Source organism: Pleurodeles waltl, chromosome 6 (genome assembly GCF_031143425.1).
Source record: "Pleurodeles waltl isolate 20211129_DDA chromosome 6, aPleWal1.hap1.20221129, whole genome shotgun sequence".
NCBI classification, from domain to species: Eukaryota; Metazoa; Chordata; class Amphibia; order Caudata; family Salamandridae; genus Pleurodeles; species Pleurodeles waltl.
Window position 1 is genome coordinate 248,608,801 of NC_090445.1, and position 13,030 is coordinate 248,621,830.

The 13,030-nt window shown below is 46.4% G+C and overlaps 1 protein-coding gene across 1 annotated transcript in view; it reads right to left on the reverse strand.

Moving 5' to 3' along the window:
- LOC138301518 (parathyroid hormone/parathyroid hormone-related peptide receptor-like) overlaps nucleotides 1–13,030 on the reverse strand; it is a 198,893-nt gene that overhangs the window by 106,440 nt on the left and 79,423 nt on the right. The window contains exon 10 of the mRNA XM_069242032.1: nucleotides 11,670–11,736. Coding sequence (XP_069098133.1) covers nucleotides 11,670–11,736 — 67 coding nt within the window. The remainder of the gene's footprint in view (nucleotides 1–11,669; nucleotides 11,737–13,030) is intronic.

Genomic DNA, 13,030 nt, shown 5'->3' on the forward strand with positions numbered 1-13,030 from the left:
TTCAGAGGATTCCTGGTGGAAACTTGCAATCTAAATCTGAAGAGGAACCCACAGGAGAGACCCTAAATAGCCCTGAGAGGGGGATTGGCTACCTAACCAGGTATGCACCTATCAGGAGAGGTCTCTGAGGTCACCTGCTGGCACAGGCCACTCAGAGATCTCCAGAGTGTCCCCGTACCTTGGAAAACAAGGTGGCTAACACCAGGGACACACTGGAGGAGCTCTGGGCACCACCCCTGGGGTGGTCTTGGACAGGGGAGTGGTCACTCCCCTTTCCTTTGTCCTGTTTCACACCATAGCAGGTACTCGGGGTCCCTGAACTGGTGTAGACTAGCTTATGCAAGAAGGGCATCATCCGTGCCCTTGAAAGCATTTCCAGAGGCTCTGGGAGGCTACCCCTCCCAAGCATGTAACACCTATTTTCAAAGGGAGAGGGTGTAACACCCTCCTCCCAAAGGAAATGCTTTGTTCTGCCTTCCTGGGACTGAGCTGCTAAGACCCCAGGAGGGCAGAACCCTGTGTGTTAGGTGGCAGCAGCTGTAGCTGCAGCGCAAGCCTCAGAGAGATGGTTTGGCAGTACTGGGGGTCCATAGTGGAGCCCCCAGGATGCACGAGATTGGCCCCCCAATACCAGATTTGGAATGGGGGGACAATTCCATGATCTAGACACCTTACATGGCATATTCGGAGTTACCATCGTGAAGCTTCATATAGGTATTGACCTATATGTAGTGCACGCGTGGAATGGTATCCCCGCACTCACTAAGTCCGGGGAATTAGCCCTGGACAGCGTAGGGGCACTTTTTCTAGTGCAAGGGTGCCCTCACACTTAGTAACTTTGCACCTAGCCTTCAGTAAATGAAGGTTAGACATATAGGTGACTTATAAGTTACTTAAGTGCAGTGAAAATGGCTGTGATATAGTTTGTGCACTATTTCACGCAGGCTGCAGTGGCAGTCCTGTGAAAGGGTTTGTCTGAGTTCCTTATGGGTGGCAAAAGAAATGCTGCAGCTCATAAGGATTTCCTGGAACCCCAATGCCCTAGGTACCTAGGTACCATTTACTAGGGACTTATAAGGGGGGGTCCAGTGTGCCAATTGGAATTGGTAAATGAAGTCACTAAACTATAGTGACTAATTTGGAAGCAGAAAGAGCATAAGCACTACTGACAACACACACATTAGGCCTCGAACTAGGAGCACTGGGGTCCTGACCAGCAGGATCCCAGTGAGACAGGCAAAACATACTGACAACCAGGTAGAAATTGGGGGTAACATGCCAAGAAAGATGGTACTTTCCTACACTCTCTCCTTCTTGATTAAACTACGTTACTTTTACACTTCCTCTCTTACTCACCGTCTTGACACGTGGAGATTACTTTTCTGTAGCTTCCAGCCTTAGTACTGTATGTCCTTAGTGAAAAAAAGAGCAGTCCCATGTTCACTAAGCCCAGTCCAAGACTGTGGTATTTGTAGTTGATTATGGTTTCTGGGCTGGCCATCATGGCTTGTGTTTGTTTGTATCTGAGTAGCCCAACATATACACCAAACACCATGCTTTGAAGCATGACTCCACGGTTATTACTAAATCACCCCACAACCAACAACTCCATAATTTTGTATATCACAGCATCATGGTTTTACAGTCTTTAGAGCATAAAATCCTTAACACAATCAAATATTAGACTGCCCAAGCTACCTCAGAAGAATCACCTCTTCTCAGTCTAGTGACACATCTCGTACAGATCACACAAAGCTTCCTTCCTCAACTCTACTCTGTGGTCTCTAATGCAACTTCCAAAGCTGACTTCACCCAAGACTGTAACCTTGTCACTCGTAGATACCTGATTCAGGTCATCTTGCAATCTTCCATAGCACATTTGTATCTTATTCTACAACAAGGACAAAGAGAAAAAAAAACCTAAGGGGTAGGTTGACAATAAATTCAGTAAATCTCTCCACATTCCAATGCTCTGCTGTGCTAATTACAAACGCAACATCTAAACTTCTAAAGCTGTATATCTAATCCTGCTCAGCCATCAGCAAGAAGATTATTTTCTTGATTATAGCACTGCTCAACTCAACTCCTTTTGTAATCAGATTTTCCTGAGAGATTTCAAGCACTACTGGGAAAGGCACACAGGTATTATCATATCCTTTATCAAATCATTCCTATCAGACAACAATCTGCTACAACATTACCACTTTTCCTACCCACAATAAGGGCACCAGACTGTACCTGATTTTCGCAATGAGATTCAACATATGTATCAAACGTTTTTGCATTCGCAAACGGTGAGAATCGTAGAATTCGGCTGTTTGCGAATTCAAAATCGCCGTTCCCAACGTATGAAAGGCATTTGCAGTTCAATTTTAAGGAATCACAAAAATAGAAATTCCTTAAAATTGTGACTACAATTTGCGAATTGCAAATAGTGATTCACAAATAGGTAACTGCAAAATCAATGTAGGAACCATTTACAAATTGTAAACAGTCACAAAACTGTGATTTTGCATGTGCAATTCATAACCAAGTCAAATCAGTTGGTAATCAGGTGTATCCTACATAAAGAAGCCCAGAGTGCCTCAGCAATTTCCACAATGGTTACACTCTAAGTCATGGCGGGGAGGATGAGGATCCTGGCAGATGTGAGGAGAGGGAGAAGCACATTTTCAGAATGCACATAACATTGTTTGATCAAACAGAGGAGGAGATCTGACAAGTACAGGTTAAATTCGTCCATGATACTAGACCTAATAGCAGTATTGCAACCTCAATTGCTGTGACACACACCCACAGAACTAATCCAATTCCCACTCATGTGCAGGCATTATGTTCCCTGCACCTCTTAGGGTCAGGAAGCTACCAGGGGATAATAGTAGCAGCTGGAGGTGTGTCCCAAAGAGCACCCTCATGCTTCTTCACTGCTTTCCTGAATACAATGGTAAGTAAAATAAATGAGTATATCAGATTTCCTAACACTCCTACAGGACTTGCAGCTCACAAAATTGCATTTCAGACAGTGCATATGCAGTGCGGTCCTTCATCCTCACACCATATATGAATCTGGCTACAAGTGAATGGCGTTACAATGCTGTACATAAGAGAATGGTAGTGTGATAGAGCGGATCTTTGGTTTGCTGAAGAGTTGCTTCCGATGTCTACATAAAAGCAGCAGGGCACTAAAATACAATCCTGAGACCTGCTGCAAGATTGGGCCTACAACTGGGTCTACATTGCACAACATCGCAACATGGAGAGGCATACCCCTCAACCTCTCAGATATGGACTCTGATGAGGATGATGAGCCACTACCACCTCGTCAGCCAGCAGATGGATCAAGAGCAGCAGAAGGCCAGCTTAAGACATGCCAAAATAATGAGCAATTATTTTTATTGTGAGTAATGATGAGACAACATGTTGTTTTCCAATGCTACAGGTATCACATTTATTGCTTTAACTTTAGGTCAAATATGTGGGTACACAACAAATGATGTTCAAAAGCACATCTTGTACTCAAATCAAATGCATCACCATAAATATGACATATGTTTTGCAATGTCCCCAAACAACAAGTACTGATACATGTCTCCATCACTTTTTCCGTCCACGCACTCCACTAGAACGTTTAGTGGGCTCAGTGGCATGTCTCGGTGAGGCCCCTGAAACTGCACTGTGTCTGGAACTGCAATGCATGTTTTCCATCACAGGGCAGCCACACTACTGAGGCTAGAGAGCTCCTCACTATCCCCTCCACCTAAGTCACTGTTTCCAGCAATCCGGGCTGCCTGCATGTTCTCCAGTGCATTGGTAATCCGCACCAATCCTCGTTCAACGTCTCCATTACAATGTGCCATTTCTACTTGCATGGTCACAACATGTCCCACCAGTAATGCTTTTGCATTCGTTAGGCGATGGACAGATCTGCTAACCACATCCAATCTGCCCATCAATTGGTGATGAGGCCTACGGTGTGTGACATGGTCCTGCTGCATTACTGTGCAGAGTTCCTTAATAGCATTTGACATTTCCTTTAAATTGTCTGCTGTTTTTGTCCTTCCAGCACTGTTGCATTCAGCTGACTCATGTTGTGATTCAGTTTCATGAAATTTATGTGCATTGACTTCATGTGCTTACACTGTAGGCACTGCACCTTCAACATGTATGCCTCCAGGCCTCCTAATACTGTTGCCCTGCGTCTGGGTTGTGCAGGTGTTGTGGGTGGTGTGTACACAATATTTTCTACCTCTGACAGAGGCAGGGTTTCCTCATTTTCCCCATTTTCTGTTTCTGCTCCATGTGGTGCAGGCCCATCTGCAACATCAATGAGAAATATTTCTATTAAAAATGTTTTTGTGTGTCTCATTTCAAATTTTGATTCTGAATTAAAGATTTTCCCTGACATTGTGTTTCTACTTGCCATTTTTCTCATCTCTTTGTATGGAAATACACAGTGCTGCAATCTCTGATATTGGTTCACTGTTGCATTACAGACTACTACTCCCATGATGCATTGCTGGGTTGCATAGAATGTGTGGCGTGGAATTATTTTAAGATTGTACATTGACACTGATTTTTCCTATGGTACTATTTTCCCTGCACATTTAGTAATTACACAACTTGTTTTTCTTACCTTTGCTGGTACTGGGTGTTTCTGAGGTGTCAATGGCAGTGACCCCGACGATGGCTTCAGGGTGCAGAGTTGCCTCTACCATGTCCTCCAAGGGGGAGGATGGTGTCTGGGTGGATGGTCCTCTGCCAGTACTCCCTGCCTCTGCAAGCCTAGTCGGTACCCTCTACTTGGCCCGTGTATGTAAATCATATCACCCCTTGTGTATTTCCTCAATTTAGTGGTGCGTCACACCCACCGCACTGTTCTTGGTCTGGAAGTCAGTCCACATTTTCCTCTTTTCACGCTCTTGCACATGCAGGGAGTTTTTTCCAAAGAGCTTGTCATGGCTCTTTACCACTTCTTCTGCCACTAAATATTATTTTCCTTTTGTGCCCTCCTGCCTCCTTTGCATTCCCCTCAGTGTTCATGATGTGTTTTGGGCACTGAATGCAACAGTCTTGGAAGGAAAAACACTCCAAACTGGCTCCCTTATAATCAGCTCCTACAGTCTGCCTCCTCCTCTGGCTCAGGGTTCTAGAAACAGCAAAGATTTACCCACTACCTGATTGTGAGGTCATCAAGCTGCTCCAAAATGCAACATTTTGCAATTTGCCATTACCAAATAGCAATTTACCATTTTACCGAATCGCTATTTGGTAATTGCACATTGTGAATGCGAATATTGAGAGATAACTGTTACATTGCACATTGCGATTCCCAAACAGCAATTCAGTAAAAATAACTATTTAGTAATCGCAAAAGCGGTGCTTGATACCTATGGCCCTAAATCTTTTAAATTAGAGTGATCTGCCGCCCGCTTCATTTCTTTCATAGTCCTTACCTTAACACACCTTCACCTTGCTAAACCAGAGACAGAAATGCTAAAATCAAGAAAACATTGACAGAAATTACCTAAATTCCCTGATCCACTTCGTAAGACTCGAAAGAGAGCTTAATGTTGACCCCTCAAAGCTAGCATGGTGTTAAATTAATGAGCTCTCTATCATTATGTACAATCTAGCTCCACCAGCTCAACATTGGAAAGATCCAAGAAAACTATGATTTGTCACAACTGGGGAATACACAACATGTAAACAACAACACTTTAAGCTTGGGGAATCAAACCAGGTTACATAAATCGATACTTAAAGAAAGAGCCAGGTTGCACAAATAGTCTGTGCTTTTACTTGTGTTAGTACATTAAAGTCAGTAGTCACCCACCACAATAATATACATTTTGAAACAATACTGCTTAGTAAAATAAGTATATGTATCTATTAACCCTCATTCCAGCCTCCTGATTTAAAATACATTTCTAAAAAGTGAATTTTCCATCTTAATTAAGAGATCTCCAGAGGGATACTGGTGTACAAGTCGACAGATAACCAATACTGCAATTGGTTTGCTACTTTCTAGTTAACTGTAATGAGGCAAGGTGGGTTGGAATCAATTTATTTTTTAAAAAGGTGTTTTTATTACCATTTTTATATTACTTTACAGTTACACAATATCGTAGCTCACCAATATGACATTTCCATCATGCCACCCCAAGCTGGGGTTGTACCCAAGCAACCACAAGAGAACTGGAGGCTTGCATGCACATTATTAATTGTAAGCACAGTACCATCAATAGTATCCCCATCCACCAGTGGGACACTTCCGGTTGTACTGCACCACACTCGGATCCAATGCAGGTATATAGCTAGTTCAAAACACTAAAAGAACACTAAGGTAGCTAATAACACAAACAGTAAATCCTCAGCGGGCCACCAACCAACGCATGAAATCAGGACAGTGGTTGAAGAACTGGGTCTGAGGGGGAAATGGGAGGCAAGGACTCTTCATGTAAAACACATTCACATCCAATGAGGATTTCATATTCTCATTACTTGCATCAGCCACATACACAGAGAATAAACCACCATAACAATGCAATTCTGGTCCCAGTCCTAACTGCCACTGGCGCTTTCAGCTGTACCCCCAGGTCCATCCCTAGGTCGTCATCTCAGTGTCGCTCCCAGTCAGAGCCCTCTATTGGCGGGTGGCCATGAACACCCGGGGGTAAAAAGCTTCCAACGCCTCCATTCATAGGGGTGCTATTCATCTTCTCCTCACCCCCTATGCACCATCCTAACAGAGGCACAGGACCAAGACATATGGCAGAAATCCACCTCCACCAGTGACAGCGGGGACAACATCTGGCTTCCCACCTGTATATAGCAGTTAGTGTCTTCGGGTGACATAAATCTGGTGAAGGTAATTATACTGGATCACCTTAAACTGGGTATTGCAGGAGATTTTTTGCAGGTATGCTAACATCCGTGCCCATTCCTTTATCAACACCCCCTGTCCAAGATACCATGCCACTTTTACCGAAAAGCAGACAGGGGCTTCCGTGCCAATGCATTATGAGCACCATATAGCCCCTAAACAAGGTGCCTACTCCTTCCCAACGACAGCAATACGTGCAGAACTGCATGTGCCCAAGGCTCATGCACCCCTGCATCCCAAAGGACCGTAAATGTGCAGGTCAACACCTCATAAATGAGGAATTATTCTTGGGGCAAGCCATACAATGAGTCCAACTGGCAGAACCATAATGCCAGCACCCAAGTGGGTGGATTCTACCCTTTTCTACCTGTGCAGACCTATGCCATGTACAGCAGTCAAACCCACACCACCCAAGAGTTTCCCATCTGCATCCGGTCCACAACAGCCTCCAGGTAGGCCCAGCTAACAGTTTCAAACCCCTTCTCCAGGTCTACAGCCATCAGACCTGCTCTCTCAGCATCTATGTCTCTTCTGGGGGCAAACAGCAACGAGCACAGATGACGCAGATTGCGGGAAGTGTTCCGCTGTGTAATAAATACACATTGGTCCAGATGGATCAGCACCTGCTTATGTGGAAGCACGTGCATGGCCAGCACCTCACTAAGGATTTTTCAATCCATGTTCAACATGGACAAGAGCTGAAATGCTGTGGTGGGCGCCCTCTGCGTAGTGGTCTTTGGGAGGGGGACTACCAGTGCATCTCTTATGGTAGCTGGCAGTGCCTGCAGTTCCAGAGCTTTTTTGTACATGTCTGCCAAGCGAGAGGCAAGCAAACCACCACACTTGGAGTAAAACTCTGCCACCACACCATTGGGACCCGGCGTCTTCCCACATGCCATGTCCTTAATAGCACTCTTAATTTCTTAGGGTTTAATGGGCCCTCCTAGCTTCTCAGTAGCGATTGGAGTCAACCCCTGCAATGTCAGAGGAGACAGGAAAGCGTCCAGCAGCTCCTTTGACTCCTCAGCCTGTCTCCAATACAGTCCAGTGTAATACTCCTGAAGGACTGCATCAATATCCACTTGGGAGTATACCCGCAGTCCATCTAACCTGACCAGGGATGACCAGGGATGTAATTGCCCCCTGTGTCTCAAAGCAGACATGACACCTGAACCTTTCTAATAGAGTGTTATAGCGTTCTCTGGCATCCACCAGGTGCCCTCCCAGAACAGGGTCTGGGTTGTTGCATTTTTCCAAATCAGGAATGGTCCTGTCTAGTAAAAAAAATTACAGTCAATTTCCCTTGGATCCCCACTGTCACACCCATGCAGTGGCCTCTACTAACTGTTTTAAAGGCTTCACACTCAATAAAGCAGTCAGAGACAGTGCCCGTGCTATGGGCAAAAAAGTTTGGGATGGCCTTCCGCAGGCCTTCCTGGTAAATATTGTCTTCGAGGGCACTAGGATGTAGGCGCCAAAGGGGGAATTACTGGTTGGGGTTTCCCCAATCGCAAACCCATGAGAAGCAGGCTGTGATCCCACAGAATGCAACCAAGATATTCTGTATGGATATCAAACTGGCAAAAGGCGTGGAACATAAGAACTTGTCCAAAATGACATGTAGGGCATACAGGCCAGAGAAAAGGAAAAGTCTCTCTCCTTGCCATGTTGGGCCTTCCAAGTATTTTCAAGCCTCCTTCTGTACGTCCAGTCCCTCAACCACTTTGCAAGCCTATGTGCAGGAGAACCGGACAGCAGTGGAGTTGAGGGATCAAGAATGGTATCCACACACAATTAAAGTCAGACTCAAGTATCATCCTCAGTCCCCTGAACACTCCCAGCTGCTCTGACAAGAGGGCCCAAATTTTTTGCTGATCTTGGGTAGGGGAATCTACACACTCAATTGTCAAGGTTCTACCGTCAAACTTCCCTTCCACCAGAACATACCTGCCTTCGTTGTCCACTCTGACCCTCATGGCTTCAAAGGGGACACCCACCAGAACCCAAATCAGGGCACCTCAAGCATAGGTGAAGTCTCCTCTGGCAAAAATTGTACTCTCCAATGCCTCTGGAGGTGCTGCGCCTCCTTGATAGTATCTCCTGCAAGAGAGTGATATGCACTGCCATACGCTTCAAAAACATGTGAATCTTATGCTGTAGAGTGGTTGTTGCCATGGCCCTAATGTATCAGGTTAGTAGTTTAAGCTCAGTATATGTCTTGGACATACTCGTGCAGCGCAGACCAGGGCAAACTTCCTCAACCCCCTCCAACCCTCTGCAGAGCACACAATTCTTGAAAGGTGATCCCACCACCGCTAAGATCCACTCAACAACCAAACAAACAAACTCCCTACCCCAGAGCAGTGTGGCAACGGCCGGCCACCCAAATTTAGACATGATGTAAACCATACAGATCTTGAAAGCGCTACCCACCACCCAGTGGAAAAGCTGCAGTGTGAGCCAACATCTACACCGGCCCCACAACATTACAGTCACCCAACCGCACTTCAGCAAATCGGAAACAGAAAATGGAAGACAGGGCCACATCCCCCAGTCATGCAGGGACCACCATCTCAGGCACTTTTGACAGTAAAAGGAGTAACAGTAAGCATATATAGATACTTGAAAACTATAGCCCGCATTCAGGGAGACGGCACCATAAGGACAGTGTAGGGGCACAGGGTTTCAGTGGAGTAGAATCATCACAGGAGTCTCCGCAGCCCCTCACCCCACCTGTGCCCCCACCTTACCATCTCACAGGTGAAAGTTCAGAGTAAGTCCTCTGCTGTTTGAGGGGTCACATGTAGCATACTCAGCTCACTATCAGCCATGTCGTCCGAGCCAGAGTCCACAGAATGAGCATCTTCATAGGTCCCAGTTTCTCAGTCAGTCTGCCCACCATGGGTGAGGCTAGTGGCCGCCAGAAAGGCTGCAGCTTAATCCTGGTCCGCCTTGGCCTCTTTCGGTCCCCATGTACGGTTCGTGTTTGCTCAGGTTCCAAGCCTCCTTCGCTGCCTTTTTCATGGACAAGATTGATGTTTGAGTGCACCCCCACCCACCCCCTCCACCCTGTACTTATCCAGCCACTGCCAGGCATGTGTGGGAGTTAAAAAGATATTCGTATTCCCCTCCAGCATAACTCAAAGCTTGGAAGGGAACAGAAGTAGGTTTCTGGGGTCCGCGTCTCTCAGTGCACATTTGACCTCCAGAAAAAAAGCCTGCTTAGCCTGCCCTGCAACAGTAAATTCCAGAAACATAGTCATTGCTGCATTGTTAATTCAGAAGGGGCCATCTGTCTGTGCCTTTTGGAGCAGGATATCATGGTCCTGGTAGTGCAGTAGCAGAGCCACAACATGCCTCTGCTGCCTGCCCGGGGGCGGGGACCTCGCAGGAACTCAGTGGAAATGATCAAGGGCAAGGAAAGGAGAACAGCCCAGTGGGGCTACCTGCATTATCATCCATTTCTCAAGATAAGCAACCATATCCTCACCTTCTACTCTCTCAGGTAGTCCTACCAACTCCACATTGTTGTGCCAACTATGGCCCTCCACATCATCGTCCCTGCTCTCCAGAATCCTCACTCGTGCAGTAAGATCAGTAATCTGGTACTCAAGGGACTGCTGCACTGGTCACAGTTCAGCAACCACCACCTCGGCCTCCTTGACTTTGTCAGCCAGCTTCCAATGGTCTGACCGTAACAGGCCCAACTCTGCTGGCACGCTACCTATCTGAGTATGCAGAGTATCCCTAGAGTCTGCAATGACTGCCAGGATTCTGTCAAAAGTCAGCTGTAGGGCAGGGGACAACCTCCACACTATTTCCAGGTAGCGTCCCTCTTTAGTGTTCTTAAGAGCCAACCAGTTGCTCTGCATTAAAGATTCTTAGACCTTTATGATTACATTGGTGGGGACTTTGTTGCTGAGAGACCGGCTGGTGTCTCTGCACCGAAGTTCTGTCATTCTGAGTTTCCTCAAACTAGGGAATAACTGCTTTGGCTCGGAGTTACCAAGCACTTTACTGGTCAGTTTTTTTTGATTTTGTAAAAAACACTGATATTTTCCAGCTGTTGTGAGCAGATGTAAAGGGCCAGCAGGTGTGCTGATGAGGTGTAGGAGGTGGAGTTGGGGGAGTAGAGGTGCAGTGCACCTTTGTGCCTGTCCGGGTGGATCATTGTCTGCTACTCCCGGGCTTCTGCAAGTCGCGTGTGGGGTTTAGGGAATGCTGCTGCCTGCAGCACCTGCCATACTAGACCTGGTGCCTCTGGGCCCAGAATTATTGGGCCCAGAGTTTTCAGATCCGATAATGCCAGTCCTGAACACACTTGAAATTGCTATTTGGGGTATTTCATCCATAGGTATACTTGCGGGTGAAATACCCCAACTCATAATGAGAGCCTAAGTATATATTTGGATATTTGGATATCTGTTGTCAACCAAGCGCTTTCACAGAATAAGGTTCACTAATAGGGCACTCTTCTCTGATACATTTCCTCTTGAAGACTATTCCAGGCATTGTCAGTTCTGCAGGATGTTGATAACTTCTCTATGTAACTTAACTTCTGCCAACTACTATGGTCTGCGTACAACAGCCAAGCACTAAGTTACTGCATTTTACACTGTGGACTTAATAAATCCATCTGTCACTCGCTAAATTAACATGGTTAAAAATACAAATTAAAAAAGCACAAATTATTGCCATACAATCCTATTTGGTGTGGATGAGTTGCTCTGCATGAGCTATACAACAAAGGAAATTTGTGCCACCTGCCTCAGTCTTTTCAACTTACCACAATAGCTGCCAGAATAGGAGTTTGATAAATCCACTTCATTTTCCCAGCACTTAGGTCCCAGCACCTAAAAGATAATGGAAAAACAGAGATGGGGCATAAATTGACAATAATGTTATAGACATTAGTGGTCCTTTATTGAGAATAAGAACATGTCAGAGCATTGTAAGCCAATCTCATCACAGACTTTGCCAATCAGAACCCCCAAAGACTAAGCACTTAATTAAGGATGGACATTCAAAGGCTGTGCCACCTTTGAAATGCAACCCAGGTCTCTCCAGATGGCAGAGATGACTGAACTCCTGTCCCGACCCGACTTCTGGTAGCAGCACAGTCTGGAAAATTAGTTAAAAGTGGCCACTTCAAGCCAGTCCCACCCCTAAGGTGGACAAGCTGAAGTGGACACTACTTTTCAAATCCTCCCATTTTGCTTGGAAGGAATTAGGCCACTAGGGTTAGGGTTATACTCACTTCCCAGCAGAAGTGGTCATAAGAAGGGTGTAGTCACCCTGAAGGTGGCCAGTCCATTGGCTACCGCCTGGCACTCCCTGTAGCGACCCTAAATTGAGTATTTTCGTGGCACCCTTGAACCCTAGAACTCAGATCCTGACTACCTACGAAGAAGAAGGACAAAGAAGAGTCAACCCTGCAGAAGAAGGGGAAGAAGAAGCAGATGACCTGGTACCAGCCCTTCCGGCCTGCCTGCTGACCTCAACGGACTCTGCACCAAAAGACTCCTCCTGCAGCTGCAGCTTCAAGAAACCCAGGAAGCCTGCCTGCTTTCCAACAAAGATTCTAAATTTCGTGAGCAGTGGACCTGCTCAGCAACAAAGTATCCAACAAGGACTCTGCAGCATGGAAACCCAACATTTGAAATGACCTCTGCACCTGATGACCTCAACCTGATAAGAAGCCCAGCAACAGTGCCAGCAGGACTCCCCAGCTGTCCTGAGCCGGAGTCCACCTGAGTGTCACCCCTTCTGGACTTTATCCAAGTTGCCTGCAGCCCCTACATGCAGGCCCACTCTCTCCAGCCTGGTGGTGGGAGAAAACCCAGCATCGACAGCAACCACTGCACCCATGACTCCAGCTGAGGTGGGTCATCGTGCCAGGGACATCCCCCGGCTTCTGAGAGCTCAAGTCCACCCTGGGTCCACCCCTGCCAGACTCCTCCACGACACTGAACTCACAGGACCCCCCTGACTACAACTGCTCCCGGACGAGAAAACCTGACACCAAAAGGCACCCCTGTATCTGTCGCCCCTGGACACAGGAGAAAAGGACCAAAGGTGCACCTATGTCTCCAAGCACCTCAAGTCTACTACCTACCTGTTTGTTGTCCCAGACTGGCTTTTCAGCCA